The sequence below is a fragment of the Pogona vitticeps genome, chromosome 1 (assembly GCF_051106095.1).
Source record: "Pogona vitticeps strain Pit_001003342236 chromosome 1, PviZW2.1, whole genome shotgun sequence".
In the NCBI taxonomy this organism is placed as follows: domain Eukaryota; kingdom Metazoa; phylum Chordata; class Lepidosauria; order Squamata; family Agamidae; genus Pogona; species Pogona vitticeps.
The window spans coordinates 69,215,289-69,240,296 of record NC_135783.1 but is presented as its reverse complement, the minus strand read 5'-3'; the positions used below and the strand labels follow the sequence as shown (position 1 = coordinate 69,240,296).

The window sequence follows — 25,008 nt, the reverse complement described above, 5'->3', positions numbered from 1 at the left end:
TTAACGAAATTCATTCTTTTTTTTTTTTTTTTAAGGACACTATGAAATAAACTCTTTGCTTTGGCACAGTTGTTGCATCTGTGAAAACGGGAATGCCGACTGTTTCCTTGGTTAGTAATAGGGAAAATTCCAGAGGAATCCCTCACAAGTTTAAACAACAAGCCCAAATTAAGTGTAGGTGTTTTCAGGTGGTTATCATTTGGATACAGGTTGTGAAGGTGTGTGAGTGCGGTCATGCTGTTGCTTGTTATGGGAAGAGCACCTGTGCACAGCGAACTCACTTAGAACATTTCACAGCCATGGGGAGACTGGAATCCGGATCTTGAAAGTCCTGCTCCATCATTCTCCATCATTCTCGTAAAGACTGTGCCTCACTGTCACTGGGCTGCAAATGCCCTCTTGCCCCCTTTCCTTCCTTCCAACATTTACAATCACAAAATGTGTGATGAGTTGTCAACACCTTGTACAGTATATTGTTTGCTTTCCCACCAGCCGCCAGTGACGTGAGTCACAGCAGAGCAGCTGAGAGTGCAAAACTGTCATGTCACAAGTGGTGCTACATTACATGTTGTGAAAGAGGGAAATAGAGACAGTATAGAGACAGTATAGAGACAGTGGCAGGTCTCTCCATGTCTCATGTAGCATCTAGTTCCTCCCTTAAGTAATGAACTAAAAGCAGAAAGATAAATAAATAAATTCCTGGATGGGTGCCTAGAAAGCAGCACGAGATCACTGCTTGTTTGCCCTTTCTGTATATATATAAGGAAAGTTTATTGGCCATTTAGACTCATGTTTTGAAGTATAGATTTGTAGGCAAGTCACAGGACTTGGAAGTTAAGAATTCTGGGTTGCTCTCCTGGCAGCCTTGAAGACTTCTAGTGTGCAAGTCATTTGGAATGCTCTCTTAATATTAAGTAAAGTGTTTGTTTAATACCACTTAATTTTGTGCTGTCATGCATGAAACTCAGGCAGCTGTGTAGGTGCCAGACAGCTTTCTCATAGAGTTACCTTCTGGACAAATGTTCTGTGCTCCTCTTCTGGTCCAGTTAGAACATTCTGAAGAGATATTTGAACTGTTCTTAATGTCTGTCGACCCATATCCTTGCAAGTAAGTTTCCTATGGTGCAAGAGAGAGCCATGACTGGCCCTCCAGATGTTGCTGGGTTGGAGTTCCCAGAATTCCTTACCATTGGCCACGTTGGCTCAGGCTTATGGGAGCTGCGTTGCAGCAATATCTGTAGGACTCACTCTTCTATTACAGGGAGGTTAGCTGCAATGATCAGGATGGACAAGCAGTAAGAACTGCTGAACTCCATGCAGAGATTGTCACTCCATTTGGGTTTCCTTCTTGATTACTTTCAAATGCAAAAGTGTATAGAGTTGTGTCACCACCCAGATGAGATTTATGAAACATAGAAGATGGCAACCATGGACAAGTCTTCTCTTTATTTGGCTTGAACTTCTTCATGAGGTTATAGTGAAGATAGCATGAAATAATGTGTGATGTATATAGAATATACAGCCCTTTGAGGGTTTCTTGGATGCAAAGCAGCCTACAAGTGGGATAGAGAAATAAATAAAGTGTGATGGATCTTATTCTAATTGCTTTGAAATTTACCTTGTACCCCTTAAGCTGTGGAAAGCCTCTTCAGCCACACAACAGAATGAGAATCTTTACATAAACCACTGAAAAATATTTCCATATTGTGAAAGACTGTGTCAGGGAAATAAAGGGAAAAAAACACATAACTCTCAAAAATACCAAACTTTTATGTGGTTTGTGTCTGCCGCAACCAGTATTAGGAGGCGGGAAAAGCTTATTAAAGAGTCTTGTTTTTCTTCCCTCTCCCTTCCTTTAGACATCACATGATTCATAATTGCATTCAGAGTAGTTTGCAGGCAACAACAAGCTGAAAAGTTAAATTATGGCAAGAAGTAAAGAAGATAGGAAAAGAAATATAAGACACATACAGAACTCATTGTAATCTCGATTATTAACGGGAATAACTCAAACAACACGGTTCATTTTTTAAAAACTGAGCAGTCATTTCTTCTGTGTCTTTTTGAGTTGCTGCTGCTTTGAATGAAAGTTGTCATCTAATACAGTGACCTTCAACCATTTGTGTGATTAAAATGAATCAGAGTGCCCTTTATACTGAAAACAAGTAAGAAGTAATATAATTACCTTTAATGTGTTCCTCCAGAGTTCTGTTTCTATGTGTATATATAAACAGGCAGAGGCTTCTGTTTTCCATTTTTCAATTCAAATGAAACCATTTTTCTTCTCCAGTTCAGTCCATGCAAATTCTGAGCATAAAGGGTAGGGATAGAAATGGTATAATGTGTGACAGTATTCCACATTAGACATTTCATTTCCAAACAGAGATTGGTCCCTTTATTGCCCTGATCATTTTCAGGGCAGGAACAGTCACCACCCAAGGCCTGCTCAGCATGGATAAATTTGCATAGAAATCATAGCATAAGATTTTATTCTGTTGGAACAATTTTATCCTGTCTTCCAGAAAGAAGGAAAAGAATCTTCAAACACAATTAACAATACTTACAGTCAGTTAACAGAACTTTAGAACATGCACGTAACAGTGACCAGCCACAAAATATGTAGTAGTAATAAATCATAAAATGACAGGATTAATAGCCGGAAATCTATTCCTAATTTACATTTGCATAAGGGAAATGACATAAATTTTGGTGGTAAATTCCCTCTTATTAATGAAGTGCTGGTTGTGATCCTGGCCACATGATGACATAGGAACACAACTAGCACTTAATTAATGAATGGGAATTTGCCCCAAAAATGGCGGAAATCCTGTTGCTTAGCATAGTAAATCACAACTAAAGGAAGTCCATTCAAATCAATGGAACTTACAGAAAGATTGCTCACCAAATCCCCACCTATAAATTAGCCTACTGCAGTGGAGTGAAAGTGAGAGTTGGACCATAAAGAAGGCTGACCACTGAAGAATTAGTGCTTCTGAATTGTGGTGCTGGTCTGCAAAGAGAACAAACCTATCCATTTTGAAGGAAATCAACCCTGAGTGCTCACTGGAAGGACAGATCCTGAAGCTGAGGCTCCAATACTTTGGCCATCTCATGAGAAGACTTCCTGGAAAAGACCCTGATGTTGGGAAAGTGTGAAGGCAAGAGGAGAAGGGGACGACAGAGGACAAGATAGCTGAACAGTGTCATCGAAGGTACCAACATGAATTTGAACAAACTCGGGAGACAGTGGAAGACAGGAGGGCCTGGCGTACTCTGGTCCATGGGGTAACGGAGAGTCAGACACGACTTATCGACTAAACAGCAACAACAAGTGCAGGTTACTATTGCTAAGCAACAGGATTTCAGCTTCTAAGTTGTTTCTCTTATTCAAGCATAAATTGGCCAAAGGATTCTGATCCCATTATTCATATAAGTTCAGGAGTGTGAAATTGTTCTCACATGGTGTAAAGGCTAAGAGCAGTTGACCACCTCAGCAGAATAGGCTGCATCTGGGGTGCTGATGCCAAGGATGTATCTCTGATAGCCACATGCATGCCATAGCTAAGTGGTAGAATACTGATTTTATAACCAGTGTCTCCTTGATTCAGTGCTTGGCATCCCCAAATAGGGCTGGAAAGCATTCCTTTCTAAAACTGCAGAGAAGTCTGGCCAGCCACTATAAATAGAATTAAGCAGGATGGACCAATAATCTGCATTGGGATAAGCTAGTTTCTTATGTTCTGAATATCTGAATAGACTAGCATTCAGAGCACATTCAGTAAAGGATAGCGGCAAATTTTTCAGGGATTAGAGTGACAGAAAGGAAAGAGGAAATATAGTAGGATAAAAAATGAACAAGACCATAGGAGGATAAGCAGGGAAGATCATATGAGAGGTAGGACCACCAAAGTCACCCAGCCAAGGTTTCTCAAAGCTACCTCATAATCGTGATCAGCTACTTCTAGCTCAAGCACATCCCCTTGGATTTTTTTTCTGGTCATATTTCCTTTGGCCCTGGTAGCAACACACTGGAATGTTCTGTTATTAAAACAAATTATTCTTTTTCTTTGGGGAAATAACCTTAGGCAAGAGACAGATACTAATGTATTCTTGAAGGCTTTAACAGCCGGGATCCAATGGTTGTTGTAGGTTTTTCAGGCTGTTTGGTTATGTTCTGGAGGTTTTTCTTCCTAACATTTCACCAGTCTCTGTGGCTGGCATCTTCAGAGGTCAGGAGTTAGAACTCTGTGTTCTGCTGGAGTGTGTGGGATAGTTGAGTATTTGTAGCTGTGGGATTAGCTTTTTGTCCTTTTCAGGAGATTGGGTGATTATAATGTTCAGGGTGTTTTTTGTTATGGGTGTAGTGATAAGGGGGGAGATGATCTGTCATTGTGATTGATGAGTGTTGTTAGCTGGTCTTTTGTGTGCAGTGATCACCGGTCCTTGTGGCTGGGTAGTGTCTGTTGACCTTTTTGCAGGCTGTATTTTTCAGTGCTGGGAACCAGGCTTTCTTGAGTTTTAGACTTTCTTCTTTTTTGTTGAAGCTTTGCTGATGTTTCTGGATTTCAGTGGCTTCCCTGTGTATTCTAACATAATGATTGCTGGTATCATCCAGTACTTTTCTGTTTTGAAATATAGGACTGGCCAGAAGATGCCAGCCACAGAGACTGGTGAAACGTTAGGAAGAAAAATCTCCAGAACATGGTCAAACAGCCTGAAAAAACCTACAACAATCACACAGACATTAGTTTGTCATGTAGTTAAAGAACAGAACTATAGCTGATTGAACCATTTTTACCAAGAAAATGTGTATACAAGCATGCACATAGAAGCCGTTTGTGTGTACAGTCTCATTAATATTTTTTAAACCAGGCCTTTTGCAGCACACATCACAAGTAGGTTTAGATCCAGTTGTCTGCCACCAGTCATAGTTATGGCTTGAGGCTTTTGCTCTTGGAGTAATAATCATTGTAGATTTTTCTGTGCAACGTAGCACTTAAGTTAGTTAGAAGCTGAAAGGAATATTGCCAAGGGGAATAATCCAAATTCTGCTGGCATTTTACTTGTCTGAGCCAGTTACTTAGGAAGGTCATGTGGTTTTAGGGGATACTGTTCTTTTGGCGAGACTCACTTTTGGATGGGAAGCAAAATAAATGGCCAAACTATTGCTAGTAATTACAGAATGTCAGTATTTTTCTTGCCAGGGACGGGAAGTGAGTGCATGTTTGGAAATGTGGAATCTAGCAAGATTGTTTTAATAGGCCCTCATAATTCCAAATAGCATGCAAGCTGCCACAGCAGCTCAGATCTTTGTTGAATATGCAAACGTGATTGAAATGATACACTGCTGAGGCTGCAACTACACTGGCAAATCAAACTGAAGTGATTCAGCATAGCTGAGACTTGATTTGCAGCCTATTTTACACTTCTGCTTGAATTAAGTAATCAAACAGGGACTGTGGATTATTTCAGTACCAGTGCCCACACTGGCCCTTAAATTTGTTGTGGTTTGATCCATGCCACAGCCCACAGCTTTCCTTTGGCCCTACCCTCTGTTGGTCCTCAGCTCTCCTTTATGGTTCATTGTAAAGCCTGAGGACTTTTTAAAGTGTTGCCAGTGCTAGGGAAAAGAGAAAGTTTTCAAAGTTCTTCATAATGTACAAACACATATACACTTACCACAGAAACATAATCAGCTGTACAGTGGTGCCTCGACTTATGAACGTCCCTACTTACAACCATTTGAGTTACAATCAGCTCCGGCCACAAAATTTTGCTTCTACTTGTGATCAGAGCTTCTACTTACGAACAGAAAAGGGCAGGGGAAAAGGCAGGAAATTCAAATTTCTAACTGTAGGTGGCGATGAGGCTGCTTCTTTGTAGCTCCTTTGCCCCAGTAGTTAGAGAGAGTGCATCAGAGGAGGCTTGGGACTGCCTCACTTCTGCTTCTGACTCTGTGTGTGTGTGTGTGTGTGTGTGTGTGTGTGTGTGTGTGTGTGTGTGTGTGTGTGTGTACGCACGTGTGTGCAGGGCGGCTTCAGGCTGCCTGGTAAGGTAAGGTGCTGTTTTCTGCTTTTTAAAAACTGTTCTGGGTGTTTTTGCAGCATGGTTTTGGGTTGGGGGGATTATGTTTCTGTGCTGTGATGGGTCTTGGAGGCTGTTTTGGGTTTTTTTCCCCATTTCCAATGGGGCTTGGGGGGGTTGTTGCTTTTTGGAGTGTTTTTTCCCATTTCCAATGGGTCTTGGAGGGTTGTTTGTTTTTTGTTTCTCCCCCCCCCATTTCTGATGGGTCTTGTGTGGTATGGTTGCTTTTTGGGGGGTTCCCCATTTCTGATGGGTCTTGGGGGGTTGTTTATTTTTTGGCTTCTCCCTCCCATTTCCGATGGGTCTTGGGGGAGGGGTTGGTTGCTTTTTGGGTTTTTTCCCCCATATCCGATGGGTCTTGGGGGGTTTGGTTGCTTTTTGGGTTTTTTCCCATTTCTGATGAGTCCTGAAAGGTTCCTTTGCTTTTTCCTTGGTTTTCTTTGTATTTCTGACCTGCCCCCTTTGTTCTCTGTGAATTTCTGATCTGCTCCGTTTGTTTTCTGTGCATTTCTAATGGGTCTTGCATGCTTGATTGCTTTTCTTCCCCTCCCCAGCCAGAAAGGATTAATCACATTTCCTATGAGTCTTGCAGTGATTTTTTTTCTTCTTCTTCTGGAATGGATTAATTGCATTTCAGTGCATTCCTATGGAAATGGTGCTTCGACTTAACAACCATTTCGAGTTACGTCCATCTTCTGGAATGGATTATGGTCATTAGTCGAGGCACCACTGTAGTTTGTCAGAGTAGTTTCTATTTCATTGAATTTGTCAATCTTTTTTTTTCTTTGTGCAAAGATGTGCTAAACTAGTATATAAAAATAGTGGTAAGGTCATCTAAACTCAGGAATTTGTTTTTAAAAATTAATATGTACCTCAGGGCAGCTAGGGAGAAAGATCATAGGAATGGGTGTGATTGGAGCCCAAGACAAAAGACATGAACATGCACACTATGGGTAATCATGAGCTATCAGTCTACTTTAACTAGTTCTAAAACAATCCTAGATTTCTGCTTTGTATCCTTTCCCAATGTTTTCACTTAGCGACCTGTCGTAGCATATCAAAATCCTTCTTCTATGTCAGCACACAGATCTGCTGCAGTTCTGTATGTTGGGTGAGAAGTCTTGCATTTATTGGAGAAAATACACAAAAGAAGCAAAGAAGTCTGTGTAACTTTTCAAAACACACACATTGAACAGATAACTCAAGTTCCTAGTGTGTGAAGCCACTTGTACAATGGACCTTGGTATAAATGGATTGACATTGAAGTTTGTATTCAAGACCTTGCTGCATCAGTGAAAGCCATATAATTTCAGTGGCAGTCTTTGCCATTGTATTTATGTTACATCATCTGGTTGTGTTAGAGATAATGAAAGTGAACAGTTGAACTTGCTGCCCACTTTCTCCCCTTACATAATGAGTGGTAGCATCTTATCTGACTTTTATGGACAGTTATACACCAGTAAGTTTAAAAAATGTATAAATCTCCTTAACGTTGTATTTGTATTGCTTTCTTTGTCCCTTTTAAAAATTCAGACAAATCAAAGTAAATAGATATGTAGCTGATATTTTCTATATTTACCATACAATATTCAGCTTTCAAGATCTAGCTTCATGCTTTAATTCAGTGCCCCTCATTGTTTCCTAAATGGAGCATGTTGTATGGATGTTATTTTTCATTAACTTCCATCTGTTCTTGCTTTTTGTGTAAGAGTTTGTGACTGTGTATTTCTGTGGTTCATATTAATATGCTGAAATGCCATCTACTATGATACTGATTCTTACTAGTAGAAGCAGGTTAGAAGCCATGATGGGGATGTATGATCTCCAGGCTTGAAAGGAAGGTACTGCAAAATGCCAGATGCAAGGGAGGGGTATCAGGAGACAGGTTTCTAGTTGTCTCGTGTGCTCCCAGAGACATCTGGTGGGGCCACTGTGAGATACAGGAAACTGGACTAGATGGGCCCTTGGCCTGATCCAGCAGGGCTCTTCTTATGTTCTTATATACTTGAGATTTTATTCCTCAACTATCTGTAATAGTTTTTTAGGTTTAAACAAGTAATTAGATAGTTGCTTCTCTCATCTAGTCCTTATCTTTCCTCCGGTAAAGTAAGATTCATAGTTTAGTAAAATCAGGTGGTGAGTTACTGCTGAGTTTTTAACAGTGCCTTGTTTCAGTTGCTTGGGTCTGTGGAAAAGCAACTTTCTGGGTTTCTTTGTGACAATCATGCTTAAGTATCTTTTTTTCATTTGCACAACCGTCTGATTAAATTTAGATACTGTAATTTTTTAGGGTATGTTGCTTTGATACTTAGCCAGAATAAAGTTTCTTTGATTTTTTTTTGTTTGTTTGTTTTGTCAGTGGTATGTGCTGTGTTTGATGTGTTTGAAACTGAAAACAGACAGGACAACATAAGGGTAATGAGTATGAAAAGAAGCAAATTTTATTTATTTATTATTTATTTGTTTGTTTTATTTATATACCACCTGTCTAGCTGAGGGCCACTCTGGGTGGTTCACAACATGAGACAAAACAAAGCAACAAGCAATAAAAACATCCTTACTAATATAAAAATAAATACTACATACAAATACATAGTTCGAAATCTCATCATGTAAACATATAAGCATTTAAAGTGGCAGTATAGTGAACTTACTGGTTGATTAACTCATTGGGATTTCATTGATGACCCAGAATAAAATGCCTGTTGAAACAGCCAAGTTTTAAAAAGCTTTTTGAAAATTGCCAGTGAAGGGGCCAGGCAGATATTCGGAGGTACTGTAGTTGGTTCCTCAGTTAGGGGTTGCCCACTGAGAAGGCTCAGTTCCTAGTTTTCTAGGAAATGCCTCCGCCCCACGGCTCCATCTGTGTTGAACTTGCAGATGGTACATTTAAAGACTGGTTTTGGAAATATGATTTTAAAAAGTTATTTAATATATTTTAAAGAATTTTTGGCACGAAAGCAAACAATGAACAAGAGAAACAAAACAAAACAAGGTTGCAAATTATGTGAGCTGGTGTGACATTTCACACTTGGTCATGATGTAGGACCCCTGATCGATATCCAGTTCTTTGAAGCATTGTTCTGTAAAATTTGATAATGGTTTGTTGATAAACAAACATCAGGCTATGGATAGCAATATGGAGTCGCTCAATTTGCAACTTGTGTCTAGGTAAAGGTAAAGGTTCCCCTTGACAAATTTTGTCCAGTCGTGTTCGACTCTAGGGGGTGGCGCTCATCCCCATTTCCAAGCCATAGAGCCAGCGTTTGTCCGAAGACAATCTCCTGTGGTCACATGGCCAGTGCGACTTAGACACGGAACGCTGTTACCTTCCCACCGAGGTGGTCCCTATTTATCTACTCGCATTTACATGCTTTCGAACCGCTAGGTTGGTGGGAGCTGGGACAAGCGACGGGCGCTCACTCCGTCACATGGATTCGATCTTACGACTGCTGGTCTTCTGACCCTGCAGCACAGGCTTCTGCGGTTTAGCCCGCAGCGCCACCATGTCCCTTCTAACTTGTGTCTACTAACTAACTACTGTAATCATTTTGGCTTTGTTTTCGTCTCCTTTGTTTTGTTTCTCGTCTGATATGCTTACATAGACTAACATGGCTACCACTTCAAAAACTACAACTATGAACAGGAGGCTTTCCCTCTCAGACTGTTGCTTTCCACATAAAAGAGATGGCAGGGTTAGGGTTAATGCAAGCCCATTAGCTATACTTGAATAGGAAATATTAAATTTAGGGCAAGAATATAAACATAAATAAAATATCTGCATAGGTGCAGGAAGACTTGTCAAAATGTTGACCGAGCATTTGGTTCTTACGTTTGGATCAGTGTTCCACAATACAAGTACTAATACGATGACTGAAATCCTGTTAGCATAGTACTTACGTCTCACTAGAATAGGCCTATTGAATCAATGGGGATTTGGTGTTCATTCCTCCATAAGTTCCATTGACTCAAATGGGCCTGTTCTTCTTGCACCTTGTTAAACTGGAATAGGATTTTAGATATTATATATAAATGTACAACCTGTATTTCCTTTTTTGGATAAATACCATTATATTAAATTAATAACTAAATCTGTGTTGTTAGGGGAGGAAACCATGCTAAATATATTCCCATAGGCCAAAGTGCTGCCATCAACCGCTAGAAGCAAACTAATTTCCTCTAATATCCGCATCAGTGTTTCTGTAGACCTTGAATGTACCTTGATTCAGAGGCCCTCTCAAAGGCCACAGCAGGTGAAAAGACCCATTCATTTTGAGATGCTTATCATCCATGAATATTTTGAGATCCTTGCTAAAATCTCATTATATCTGCTTGCCAGCATATGCTGAGAAACAGTTTTTTTCTTTGGGAATTTACAGACTGGAACGTCAACAGGTTATCTTGTCTCTCCGTCTTGTATTTGGTACTGTTACACACTGGGGGGGGGTCACTTTTCTCCCCTAGATCACATAATAGTGATCAAATCTGTGGCCTGAATCCAACAGTGTCATTGCACAAGCACAGTCTGTTACACTAACAGAAACAACAAGAGAGAGATCCGTTGCTGATTTTCCCCTGGGCAACCAGCAGATGTGGCACTCAGGCTCACTGTGCGAAACAGGTTGTAAGGATACGTTGTCTCTTATGCTGCCATTTGTTCAGTTGTCATATGAAGCACAACTGCATTAATGGAGTCTTCCGTTTCATTAGCATCAGGTTGAATTGAGGCCTTTGTAACCAATTATCATTAAAACTATTCAGAATGCTGTGTCTTGCAGAAGTCTAAGACATTACCAATACAAATGTATTAGTTGATCTTGTTTCCATGGCACGTGCAATTTGCATGTCATAAATATAAAGAACATGAGTGTGTGAACTGTGGCTCAGTTTGTGCTCATATGTCTGAGATGGTATATGTGTTTCTCTGTTTCCAGTACTTATTTGCAAATCCTGGCATAATACTTTTTCCTCCCACAGCCTCTGGAAATGACACCAAATGCTGATTGTTTGCCAAGATGATATCTTTTCCCACAGTATTTAGTCTGAAGCTTTTCAGTTCAGTGCTTACAGTGAAATGTGAATTATATTTATATTTGTTAAAACAAGCATCTGATGGCAGGGTAATTTGTATTTATATTAAGCTTCTTCCCTAGCTTTGGCTACATCTTTATAAGTTTATTATTTGCCATCAAGTTGCATTCCACACATGGAAACTCTCAGATAGTTTTCAAGGTATGCAAGATATTTAAGCAGTGGTTTTACAATTGCCAACCCTCCAGTAAGATTCTTTGGCTGAGCGGGGATTTGAACCCAGATCTCCTGAATTAATGCATCTGGTAGCTTGTTTAAACCAGGCCTCCTGGCCTCTCTATCTACTGTTTAGCACACAACACCAGTGTATAGCATGAGTATTGCAGGGCACTACCAACCTAACAATGTTCACTGAGTAGTCAAGGAGCCTGTTTAAAGAAGAAGGTGCAAAAATATGCAACAGTATACTGAGAAATTCTTCTTACTTATCCATGATCACCTTTAGACCAAATCTGAGCATGGAAAAGTTACTTGTACTTTTGTACTACAAGTTTTTGTAGTATGCTGGCTGGGAAATTCTTGGAGTTGTAACCAGAAAGTAACTTTTCCAAGTTACAGACCCGAGTCTGCAAATATGAGGTGACACATTCACAAAGTGCCCTTTGTCTCCCCTTTAAGGACTCAGCAGACCTTCTTTGTTCAGTTTTCCCTTGTTCTGGTGTCAACTTGTTGTGTAGGACATTGATATCTTTTTCTGAGAATGAGGACTAATCTATTCCTGCCCTTACGTCGCATGTTCTGGTATGGTTTCATAACAATGGATGACCGACACTTGCCCAAGTAAACTAACCTATGTCAAAAGCATGGTGCTTGGGATGATGTTGAGTGATAAAAATGTTATGTTAGTTGTGTTAGTTACTGGTAGTAGCTTGTTGATGCATCTTTCTTATACCTTGATGCTGCTGCAGTGATTTTGTAATGAACACAACCTGACCATACTGGTTTCCTCATTGCCTCAGAACCAAGTGAAACAGTAGATGGAATAACAAGCAGAGTTGACACAAAATATGTGATATAATTTATGCATTCAGTAAAATTGCCATCATGTACAATAACTGTATTCTAAACATCTTTTCATGTTATTATTATAATCTGATATGCATTTAGTGCGATTTTAATGGACCCCTCTTACTTTCACTTCCTTTCTCTTCCCATCCCCGTAGGTATTACTTTAAAATCCAAGCAAAGAATCCCTATGGTTATGGACCTATGAGCTCTTCAATTTCTTATGTCACAGAATCAGGTACAGTACTTGAAAATAATATTTCAAACGTCATGTTGGATTCTAATATTCCTAAATATGAACAGGATGGAGTAAGACTGGAAAGAACAAAAGATGGAATATCGGAGAAGAGATAAAACAGAGAAAGGAACAAAGTAGATGTAGAAAAAAATAATTTAGTGGTATGTAACAACAGGATAGAAACAGGAGGGTACTGTAATCATACAGGAGCATGTGACTAGTCATAGGTTACAAATAAGTGTTAAAACTGTGTTTTAGATGATTTTTATATTGTTCATATTGCTCTGTTTTTATTCATGTAAGCCGCCCCGAGTGGACGTTGTATAGAGGGGCGGGGTAATAAGTTGAATGAATGAATGAATGAATGAATGAATGAATGAATGAATGAATGAATGAATGAATGAATACATACATACATGCATGCATGCATGCATGCATGCATGCATGCATGCATGCATGCATGCATGCATACATACATACATACATACATACATACATACATACATACATACATACATACATACATACATACATACATACATACATACATACATACATACAAGTTTGGAAGAATCAATCAGAGGTTTCATGAGGTAAGGGAAGCAGTAACTTTACACAATCAAGGAGTTGGACACTGTTTTAGCAGAAACAATATTTCAAGGTTTCTGTCCCCAGCCAAACAGCAGTAAATTGGGTATATTGCTATTTCTACTACAGAAAGCCAACTCTTAACTAATTTTTCTAAATAGCAACTTAAGCAGGCCAACAGTCTTCAGAGCTGCCCGGTGTTTGGTTTTTAATACCCTGACAAATGGAAAGTAAAGAAGGTCAAATTTAAAAAGAAAATAAGGAAGCTGAATTCGTTTTTGTTACTTTGGCGAGACACTTCGAATTAGTATTTTTTTAATTATCAGCAGATGAACATTTGGAAGCAATTGTGTCTGGAAGGAAGATGGGAAACTATTTTCCATTCCATTTTCCCTCCATCTTGTTCCCATTTCATAATGCTGATACTGCTTATAGTGGTTAAAGGCTTTTACAAGATTTTCAAATGTGGCTGCCTAAAAACATTTCTTTTCCATGTTATTTTTTCTTTGATTAGTTGGATCATAGGTCAACTGACTTAACAATAACAAAATACAGTATAATGATCGTTTAACTAACTCAGGATAATCACTTTTCTTTCTTCTGTAGGCTTGGGTCCTATAATAGTTTTTTCTTGTTAAACATTCCCATTCCTGACCTTATTCTGACTATAAATTTCCAGCATTATAATTCATATGCATTTTTAACCATTAAAATTTTTGTCTATGAAGGTAAAAACTTTATAATCAAAACCAACGGGATTACAGAGTCCTCTGTAATAGATTTGGGTGTAAGCGGAAACAGGAAAACAGGAAATTCTAGGAAAGTTCCAAATTACCGTGTCTTTGTTCCTCACTGGATCGGGCTTATTTCAGCTCCTCCCTCCCTCCACCCTTCTTTGCCACTTTTTTGTTTTTTCTGATGACACACCCACAGATCTCTTTGCTGCAAGATCTCTGAGATCAGCCAACAGAATAGGGTTCTCCTAACACACGGATGGGCAACAGGAGGCCTACCAAGGATTTTTCCAGCCTCCAAAGACCAATGCAGAGCCCCCATTATTTTGTATTATTCTTACTGAAAAGCCCATTCCCACTCCTGGAGGCTTCTGGAGTTTGAGGGATTTGCACTGGAGACCCCTTTAAACCCCAAAGTGAATCGCTGAAAAATGGCTATTTCTCAATCTGATGTGGTCCATGGGGAGTCTGGAGAAAGTCTGCTCCCTAAACCTGTTGAGATTACCCACCCTATGCTAGTAGAAGAGCATTTCACCAGCCTTAACTGGATTTTTGCCTATTCCTAACCCCCTTTAGCTAGCATATGTTTGAGTTAGTATTGCATTGCCAGTTTGTCTACCTATTCTAAATCTTCTTTACTTTGAAATTCACAGTTGGATTTATCCAAATGTTTGATTCTTGCATACATTGATTCTTCTCCCCACGCCCCCCCCAATATTAATTTAATCACATGATTAATGGATTAGAATCCATATAGTTAATAGATTATGACTTCTTTACAAGGCTGAGAGTCCAGAAGCAGAGTTTTCTTAATAGAGAATGTGGAACTTTTCAAAGCAGACTTTGCTTCCCAGTTAGTTTGATGGCTATCTTTGCCTTAACAAAAAAGCAGCAGAGCATGTTCCGCTCACACCTCACTGAAAACAATTTTTGCGTAGGATTTTCTAAATTTTTGCTTTGATTTGCCTCTGTATATTATCACCTTTCACCATTTTATATGGCTTTCTAGATTGCTCTTGTATTGGGTGTTTGGCAGTTTATTTTCATTTTAGGCCCCCTTCAATTTGCTTTTCCAAAGGATGCCAGTATATTTTTCAGCAGTATTCCCTGTCCAGACTACTGGAGGGAATACAATTTGCTTAATTCTGGGCTGTTACTTGTCATAGTTTCCAACTGTTGGCTGGCTTGCAATTTCATTTGGTGCCAAGCTACTGCACAATAGATTCTGGCTTTTTGTACCTTCATGATTCTGGGCTATTGGAAAGTCTGCCCTGTTTTCTTTTTGTTCTCTGTTGTGGTTTTTTTTTCATGGATCTTCTACACTAAGTCTTCAGAAACCTATTTCTGTATTCAAGTTACTTATTCCATGGCAAGTCTCCAAATTTCACTCCAAGAAATCAAAACATAGTTTTGTAAAAAGTAGAACAGTGTAAAGGCTTTGAAAGGTATATAGCTTGCACAACAAAAAAAGAAGAATCTTAAATGGAACCTTGTGGGTGTGTTTTACTTTGAAAATAAACATGAATCAAAACATACATATTCTACCAATGTTTTTGATGAGTAGCTTCTCATTTCAGTTTGGCTTTAGGGAATAGAAATATTCAGAAAATCCACTCAGGCATTATTTGTTCCCTCCTTGCAGATAATCCTCTACTTATTGTCAGACCGCCAGGTAAGTCTTACTGAATTTTTAGTATTTTGTCCAGAGTAATGTAAAAACTGGAGTTGATAGACTCCATGTAATTGACAAACAAAGTCAAAACTAATAACAAGCTGTGGACAACAGCTCTCTTGATTTATACAGCTACTAGTGTCATTTGCTGATTGTGGAGATGACTAATGCCAAAGAAGACACACACAGTTAGAGCAACTCAGAGCAATAGTAAGGCCCTCCACATGATTTGGATTTTGCACATGCAAAATCCAGCAATAGGGCCAATGATAAGAGAATAAGGGGAGCTATAGGAGAACCAAAGGTTCTTCACTCCATTTCTAGGAACATGCTGTGGTGTACATCTGGTTTTCACTATATTACGAAAATTATGAGCTCCCTTACTTAAAGATTTCACAAAGTGAAGGGACAGCCTACCTTGATGAAATCACACATCTTCAAAGTACTGGGTGTATAAATGTTAGGTTTCATCTTTATAGGGCTTCAGTTCAGCAGAGCATTCTTGTATCAAACATTGGCTGTGCTGAGTGTTTTCTCTTGAGATTTTTCAAAAATTGCTATAAGTAGATGTGGCAGAGAATCCCATGAAAATAAGTGAGCAGACTGATAGAAAAGAGACAAAGTATTCCAGCCCTCCTCTGTTGCCAGCATGGGAATCAATCAAGCTGCCAAAGAAGAGTCTCAGAACTTAAAAAGTTTACAGTCCCAGAATCATCCATGGCTGGATTCTGGGAGTTGTAGCACCAAAAGAAAGAAAGAAAACAAAGGAAACGGGATTTTCCCAAACAAAAAGAGGAGCAGATTTCCCCTCAGGACTTGTAACTCTACAAGAAGATTTAGCCTGCTGCTAGTGGAGGGATAGAGCTCTTTGTCCTCCCTCTGCTAGCTTCCAAAAGGTTAGTGAATATTTTCCAGGCTTATAACCTTTGTGGTCTTATTTACAAAGTGGATTTAAAAGATTTAAGATTTAAATTTTCATACAGTTCAAAGCAGCTTGATATCTCCTTGTAGCAATCCTACATTTATATATGATATGATATGATATATGATATGATATGAAATGATATTATACTATACTGTACTATATTATATTATATTATATTATATTATATTATATTATATTATATTATATTATATTATATTATATTATATTATATTTAGAAATGGGACAAATTTCTCCAAGTCAGCTGCTAAAGGGCATTTTCCTGGGGGCACCTACTTTGTGGGTGTATAACGCAGATGTCTGAAACACAAGTTCCCTACCCTTTTGGAGTATCTAGGTGCCTGGGGGGCAGTTTTACAGGGTCTTAAAAGGAAAATTTTAATAAAAAGTAAATACCATGGGAATGCTGAGTGCTTTGATTCAGACTCACTGAGTAGTTTTCTTTCCATGAACACTTCATTGTTTTATTTGCACAGGCTGAAATGCTGGGAAGCATTTAGCCCACGTGAGAACCTTTTCATACAAAAGAAGACCCATTCTGCTGAAGTCAGCCATAGTGAAGCCCATTTCAGCACAGTTCAATGGGGCTATTTCTGTGGGGTGTTCATGAATTTATGTATGTTCGAAGGGCTAGGTCTTGCTTCTTTTGGGGATGGTGTTTCAAAAGAATTGACAGAAGAAAAGACAAAATGTTACTTTGTCTTTTCTCTTTTCAAAAACCTGGTTCTCATGCCATGACACAGTTGCCACTAGTATAAAAGAGGCAGCCCACATAGAGAAATGCATTGAGAAAGAAGTGAAGCAACAGCTTTCACAGTGTAACTTTCCCTTGTTTTCATGTATGGCTAGAATGACAAATTGGCTTTAGAAGCAAGGCAGATAGTTCTGTTTGATCTGTTTACAGCTCATACAGTTCATAGGGAAGATGCTCTTCAATGTATTTGTAAAGCCCAATCAGTTGACAGCATTTTAAGCTCCAATGCTTTGATTTAAAAGCATGTAGTGCCTATTGTATGATCAAGTGATTTGCTTTGCTGGTGCAGCCACAAGTCTCTGCCACCCACATGGACTACCCTGTTCAATTAAATTGAGGGGAGCGATTCCTATGTACATTCTTTTGTGTTCAGAATACTTTTGTCATCATTGAAATGATCAGGTCAGCCCACTGGCATTTACATTTGTACACCACACCAAATGGAATTTGGACTAGGACAATTGATTTCAAAGTCAATGGTAACCAATTCCCAGAACCCTCCATTTATAAGGGGAGGTTGTGTGTTACCCGACTCATGATGAATGCCAAATACACGCAAGTAGATTTTTAACTCATGAGACTAAGATTATTTGTCATCTCACCATTTTTTTTGCCTCTTTCAGTTATTTTTCAGTGTTAAAGTACTTCCGTTTAATTTCATTGTGGCCTTGGCTGTTGATAGATGGTGGCTTTTCAGTATTATAGCTTCTTATAAAGCAATAAAGTTAAGATTTCCTTTGCTTTTGTAATTGATTTTAAAAGTATATCTGTTTGATTTATGTTAAAAAAACCTCAGAATTTAAATTCAAACAAAATCTTAAAAGTCCTTTTTTTCAGCTGATTTTAAAATGTCATATTAAAAGTTTGTAATGCCCATTATGTCAATAATCCCTTTATGGTTTGTTAACCCTGGCAATGTATCAGAAAGCCAATATATTCTAAGAAGTCAAGAGTATTCCTTGGTGATAGTGGTGAGTTCATTATTATATACCACTTGCTATAGAATCAAAGGTATCCTATTAGCTAAATCAACATCTTGATCCTGTCTCACAGTGTATTTTTATTCGGTTCCAAGATTTTGACAAATGTTCTAAAGAAAATTGGTGGAGAATATCAGATTTACTTCATTTATGACTTAGTCTGTGACTCCAAACACATAAGTGAACAAGCAAATATAGTGAAGTGAACTTCTAGTTTTTTCCCCATTCTTTTTTAGGTGGTGAACCAATCTGGATCCCATTTTCATTTAAATATGATCCCACATACTCTGAATGCAGTGGCAAACAGTATGTGAAACGGACATGGTATCGGAAGTTTGTAGGAGTTGTCCTTTGTAACTCATTGAGATACAAAATTTACCTCAGTGATGATCTAAGAGGTATGTATCTGGCTTATTTCATTGTGAGTTGGTTTGATACAAAAGACCACTAGGAACAATCTGTTAAGCCCCCAGGGACAAGTGATAATGCTTTGCACTAGAATATTTGAATTCAATCCATGCGCTGGGAGACAAAAAGACATGGCCCAAGACTATGTGAATTGGATTTACTTCACTTATTCATACCCCATACGTGTCCTAACCCCATTCTAATTATTCTTAATCCCATTCAAGGTGTGCATGTTGGAAACAACACTGTTTTCTACAGTGCTATTAGGGTACTGGCTCAGTAAATGTAGTCATAGTCTTTGGTTTGCAAGATCTGATCAGACGTTGTCATTGTTGATATCATGTGCTGCTAAGTGAGTCCTTAGCAGCACATGTAGAGCGACACTTCTATGCATACAGTACTCAGGAGTGATATCTCCTTCTGATGGTCTTCTGGGACCGTGCAGCTTACCCAAGGCTGCATAGGCTGGCAGGCAAGAAGCACAGTGGGAAATAGTATTCAGGTGCTCTAACCCACTGGGCTTTCCAGCCAGTTCCATTAACACATAGGGTAATCATAAGTCAAACACAACGTGAAGACATTTAATCACAACATTTAGCTCCCAGAGTTTTGGCGATAGAGGTCCATCAAATTTTTCATTTAATTGGAGTTGATTCACAAACATTCATGGCATAGCAAGTAGAGACAAAAAAATCCATTGTTTTTTAAGAGGGAGATGCTCTGTATTTTGGAATGCAAGGAATTTACCAGTGATAAATGGTGGCTATAACATTCCATAAAAATGTGCCTGGCGGTTGCTGCAAATGGAGGAGTGGTGGCTCTCTTTTGACAGACCGGGGTGTGTGTGTAATGTTTTCCCATAATGTCTCACTTTGAACAATGCTGTGTTCTGGCATTATGTAACTTGAGAGGTGGTGTTCTTGCAATGGAATTCTGCCTTTTGTTCCATATGAACTCATCCCCACCATTGAAAATGTGAAGAATTCCTTCTTTCCCTACCTTTCAGAGAAAATGTGCCCTGCTGCTTTGGTCTTGTAAGTGCAGCTGCAGAAGTGAGGTGGCATTTTTGGCTCAACTCTTGATACAATAAAGGGCATTTTAGAGGGAAATGGAAATGAGTAGAGTTGTGTTTTTTGGACAGTGCCTTTTGGACACTGCCTGGGGAATTTGTGGAACTATAGTCCAAAAAATGTAAATCTGCACAACAGTTCTAGAGGAATTGGTAGGATGGGGCTGCTCATTGCAGGTAGGGAGCAAAGGCTTAATGAAAACAGTCCCTATGCATTTATTTATTTATTTAATTATTTTATTTTATTTACAAGATGGGATTGCAACTCTGTTCTTCCAGATGTTAGGATGTAACTCACACCAGTCCTAGGCCAGTAGTCAAGATGAAGGATCCTGGGAATTGTAGTCCAGCAGCATCTAGAAAGGAGTGACCATGGTGATAATGGTGCACATGGGAACCTAATTCTCCTGCTTGAACTGGGCTTCCTGCCATGTGATTATTTGCCATTCAATACTTTTAACTGGCCTCATATTGCTCTTATTTACTCTTTTAAGTCAGCTGTTTAATATTTTAAGTGATTTGTAATTGAATTAATATCACAATGTACAAGAACTACCATTATAGTTTTGAGTGAGAAACCTGTTGTGGATCATGTGGTATATAAGTAAATTGACCATGGTTGTAGCTGTGGTTGGCCACGGTTGTCACCTCTGGCCCACGGATTGGTGGTAGTAATATTTTGATCCAAAACATTTCCATTATCATTCAGTCTCTTGGTTTTTGAAAGCAACTGATGGCACAGTTGCAGAATGTGTGAATCCAGAACACATGAGATCTACCACATTGTGATTCTCAGCCAATAGCAGATATACAAATCTGTTTCATTGAGTTCAGGAATGTTGGCAAGGATCACTAGCTTGCTTTCATACAGTGCCAGTGGATTCTTCTACCATAATGCTCCTATTATTTCAGAAATCTATAGAAATAATAAACAAGTGCACTCTTGAGACCTTCACCCATCATTTCTAAATTAGTATTATGTCTGTCTGAGCCTTTACTGGCCCGTTCATGAGATGAAAATCTCCATTGTGATCCACTGGTTGAAGGGAAAAGGTTTAAACAGGATGCCTTCTGAAATTTTCAAAGCTTTTCCTCATCTTCCATATGTGTATTCAAGCAGAAAATGTATGCATTTCTACCTAATCAGCATGAATCCCTACTTCAAAAGGCTACTGCTTCTGACCTCCATAGAGTCAACTTTTATCTCCTTCATATATTCAGGATGGCCTGTAATTATACTTTCTTCCAGCCCTTCTTCCAATCCTGAGCTGGTTGATTGGCAGTTGCAATTTTGGGGTTGTTGTTCATGAGGTGTTGTAGTATCAAACACATAGTGCCTGATGCTACATACACAACTTTCTAGTACTGTACTAAGGTAAATGGAGAGGAGTGTCTTAACTTTTCCCCCAGTCAAGATTCTTATGTTTCAGGGTAGGAGCTTTGCGGATAGTCCTGGCATCAGCAGCATTTTAGATTTCTCTTGAAAAACATGACTTTGTTTCGTTGCTACCATAAATGGCCCGCTAGAGTATTTCCCCCTTTTTAAAGGAAAAATGTTGCTCTTGCTGCTGCTGCGGCTGTCACTATCCTTTTCTACTCTCCACAAATTGAACTGGATTTTTAAAAATGAGAACATAACAACACAGTCCTATGGTTTTCTTATACAGAATATCTCTTTCCATGCAAGGTGCCTCATCCATTATGAGCAGACATCTCTTGCAGGATGGTGGTGGTGGTGGGAATCCTTCTCTCTGAACTGGAGCAGTTATTAGTTCTAACCACAAATGCAACCTTTTCAGATACATTTTACAGCATAGGAGACAGCTGGGGAAGAGGCGAAGATCACTGCCAGTTTGTGGATTCACACCTTGATGGAAGAACAGGACCACAGTCATATGTAGAAGCCTTGCCACCTATTCCAGGTAAAACAAAGAAGAAAGAAATTAGGGTACTTTTTAAGAAGAATGGCAGGATAAAAATATTTTAAATAAATAAAATAAATAAACATAGACTATTTGCGATTTCTATTGCACATCTGTTGTGAATCAGAAATTAGGCAGTTTACATCTAGGCCCTCACACTAACATGTCTCGAGTTGTGCCTTCTGATCATAAGCAAAGAAACCAAATGCATTGAATGTGTTCCATGCGGTAAATCATAAACTCGCCTTCAGTGATTTTTGAAATGTAGACTGTTAGTGGTGGGGTTTTTAAAAGCCTACAGTTTTTATGGGAGAAAATGAAATATTCAGTCACCAAAGTCACAAGATCATATTGTGCTTTGCTATCTAAACAAAGAGTGGTTAATCCAGATGTGCATGGCCAGTTTTAAGTAACGGAAATATGAAACACAAGGAAATTGTGGAATTGGCACAATAATCCGCATTTCAGATATGATGCCACATACATGGAAAAGAATGCAGGGAACCTACTAATGCTTTGAGCAGTCAGACTCTTTCTGCAGACAGTTTTTTTCCTCATAGAATTTTTTAAAATTAAGTTTACTTTCAACCTTTTAACCGTCTGTAGCTCATGTTTTGATGGAGGGCTTCTGTTTTGCTGTCTTCCCCTTCTGCCCTTTTGCTCCATCTCATTAGTGTAGGGGAGAAGGAACCAGAACTGCAAGCAACTATAGCATCAGGACACTTTTTAGTTCACAAGTGGTGACAGTGTCATCTGCCAAGCATTTACCTGCCCGTGGTTGTTCAGGGAACTCTACGGATAATCAGAGCTATGAACCTGAGCCTTCTGGGAAAATTACAACAGCCTCACCAGTAATTCCCCCACCCCACCCCCCTGCAGCTCATGATTCTACTCCTAATAATCCGAGGGTTTTGCGATGTGTTCCTGCTTTTTGATATCTCTATGGGCAAGATCTTGTTGGCATAACCTTATGTGGCATAAACCAGATCAGGCACCTGAAGCATTTTATGTAAAGTAATTAAAAGATTCCTATCCCCTTCCTTTTACGTTCCAAGCTCCCCAGGGCTGCCTTTGGTGCAGGAAGCCATTAAAGGTAAAAGGTAAAGGTTCCCCTTGACATTCTTAGTCCAGTCGTGTCCGACTCTAGGGGGTGGTGCTCATCCCGTTGTAGAGCCAGCGCTTGTCCGAAGACAGTTTCCATTGTCATGTGGCCAGTGTGACTAGGGAACGCCGTTTTACCTTCCCACCAAGGTAGTACCTATTTGTCTACTCACATTTACATGCTTTCGAACTGCTAGGTTGGCAGGAGCTGGGACAAAGCGACAGGAGCTCACTCCATCACGTGGATTCGATCTTACGACTGTTGGTCTTCTGACCCTGCAGTACAGAGGCTTCTGCAGTTTAGCCTGCAGCGCCACCACGTCCCATATTATGTAGCCTTTTAGCTTTAAGCACTCTGGGGTGATATATAAACAACACACTTTGCCAGAAGGAAGTGCATTTAGAGTGTGTTTTCTCACAGCAATACAGAAGGGGCTACTTTCTGTGCCACATGCAGTAACACAATGGCAGACCAGTGGGGCAATAGATGATATTTTAGATAACTGCCCAGACAACGAGGGTTGGCCCTGATACCTTTTCAGGCAACTCTGTTTCCTTAATAATAATAGGGTTCTTCTGCTGCTGGAGTGCTAATATTAATATTTTGGTTCCTTACAGGTTATTATCGCCAATACCGACAAGAGCCTGTATCTTTTGGACGCATTGGATATATGACACCATATTACTATGTGGGCTGGTATGAGTGTGGTGTACCCATTCCAGGGAAATGGTAATGGTGCTGCAACATTTCTGCCACTTTTAAGCACAGAGCACCGAACAGTGCCTTTTGAATGACTGTTGCTGGAGGACTCTGAGCAGTTTCGTTTGACAAGGAAAGGAAAACAAGAACACAGACAAGAAAGAAACTTCAGGAAACTTTATAGATGTTGACAAAGCTCAATATTGTATAAGCTTTTGTCAGTCTAAGTCTATGGTGCTGCTTGATTACTGCTTGAGACCACATACAGAATTCAGTTTGGGTGTGTTGCCTTTTTCTCCTTGCCTTTTAAAAGACAAGGGGATGTAGCAGCAATCTGTGCTCAATGAAACCTAATATATTCGGCTAGCCACAAAAAATTGGAATTGTGATATATTTTGCAAGGAACGACTTAAGCATGCTGTGCTTGCATTATGGAATGCTAACCACTTGCCACTGCTATTAATGGACTTTTCTATTGCCTTCCACTGCCTTCTGAAATATTCTGCTCCAGAATGTTGCTATTCAGTCGTGCCGTGTTAACTAAACACTCTTGAAAGCCGATCAATGTTACTCAAGACTTCTCCTGTGGATTTGCACATTGCTGAACATAATACCAGGTCACTGTGTAAATTCCGTTTTAAAAAGCAACCAATGACAACCAGTACTGTATGCTTGCAGAAGTACTTTTTAGAACTGAGGTTTTCTTGTTGATTTAGATAAATATGTCTATGGGGTGATATGATATGTAAAAGGTGCTATTAATTAACAAGTTTTCTAAAAAAATATTCTGTGAAAAAATATATTATGCACAATACATTAACCATGTAAGAATCAGGCTTCTCTTTTTGCAAGTATTGTTGAACTGTAATGATGTTGATATTTGTATAAAATAGAAGAATTCAACATTGCGTTCCTAGCAAGTGATGTTTTAGTGATGGTGAATTATTTGCTACATATACTGCCATGCTTAATAGTCCAACATGAATTCCAACAAACTGGAGAACAACAAGCATTATCAGGGGACTAGAAAGACTGGAAGTACTGAACATGTTTTACCTTGATAAAAGAAGACAGAGGGGAGATATGATAGCATTTTTCAAGTACTGTACTTGAAAGTCTGTCATACAAAGAAGGGGCAGGATCTGTTCTCTACCATTCCAGAGTACAGGACACACAATAATGAGCTCAAGCTACATGAAGCTGGATTTAGGCTGAATATTGGGAATAAGCTCTTAACTGTTAGAACAGCTTGACAATAAAACCAATTGCCTTGGCAGCTAGTGAGCGCCCCAAAGCTGGAGGCATGCAAAGTAAAATTGGACAACCATCTGTCAGATCTGCTTTGATTTGGATTCCTGTGTTGAGCAGGGGATTGGACTCAATGACCTTATAGGTCCCTTCTTCCTCAATTATTCTGTGATTCTATGATTATGCTTAGAACTGAACCTCAGTGGAAAAGATTGGGATATGCCCCTTTGCTTTAATCTAAAAATGCCATCGTAGTAGGGTTGAGGTCCAGGCTGTCAGATCATATGGTGTCCACTGCCTTTCAGTCTTTTTTCACTCATTATCCATTTAGGTAAGGGGTAAACAAAGCATGGCCCACAGGCAGGGCCGGATTAAGACCCTTAGAGGCCCTAAGCACTTAAAAGATTTTGGTGCCCCCATATATATGTAATTCAAAATATGAACAATAATAAACCATAAAATAAAATTTTA

General features: G+C 39.2%; 1 protein-coding gene across 3 annotated transcripts in view; it reads left to right on the top strand.

Annotated features, from left to right (window-relative positions):
• FNDC1 (fibronectin type III domain containing 1) overlaps positions 1–24,192 on the top strand; it is a 116,695-nt gene extending 92,503 nt beyond the window's left edge. For all 3 annotated transcript variants that reach the window (XM_072994707.2, XM_072994701.2, XM_078383215.1), the window contains exons 15-19: positions 12,339–12,418; positions 15,383–15,412; positions 18,326–18,487; positions 21,366–21,488; positions 23,208–24,192. In XM_072994707.2, the coding sequence (XP_072850808.2) occupies positions 12,339–12,418; positions 15,383–15,412; positions 18,326–18,487; positions 21,366–21,488; positions 23,208–23,323 (511 nt within the window). In that variant the 3' untranslated portion in view covers positions 23,324–24,192. The remainder of the gene's footprint in view (positions 1–12,338; positions 12,419–15,382; positions 15,413–18,325; positions 18,488–21,365; positions 21,489–23,207) is intronic.
• Positions 24,193–25,008: the final 816 nt, after the last annotated feature.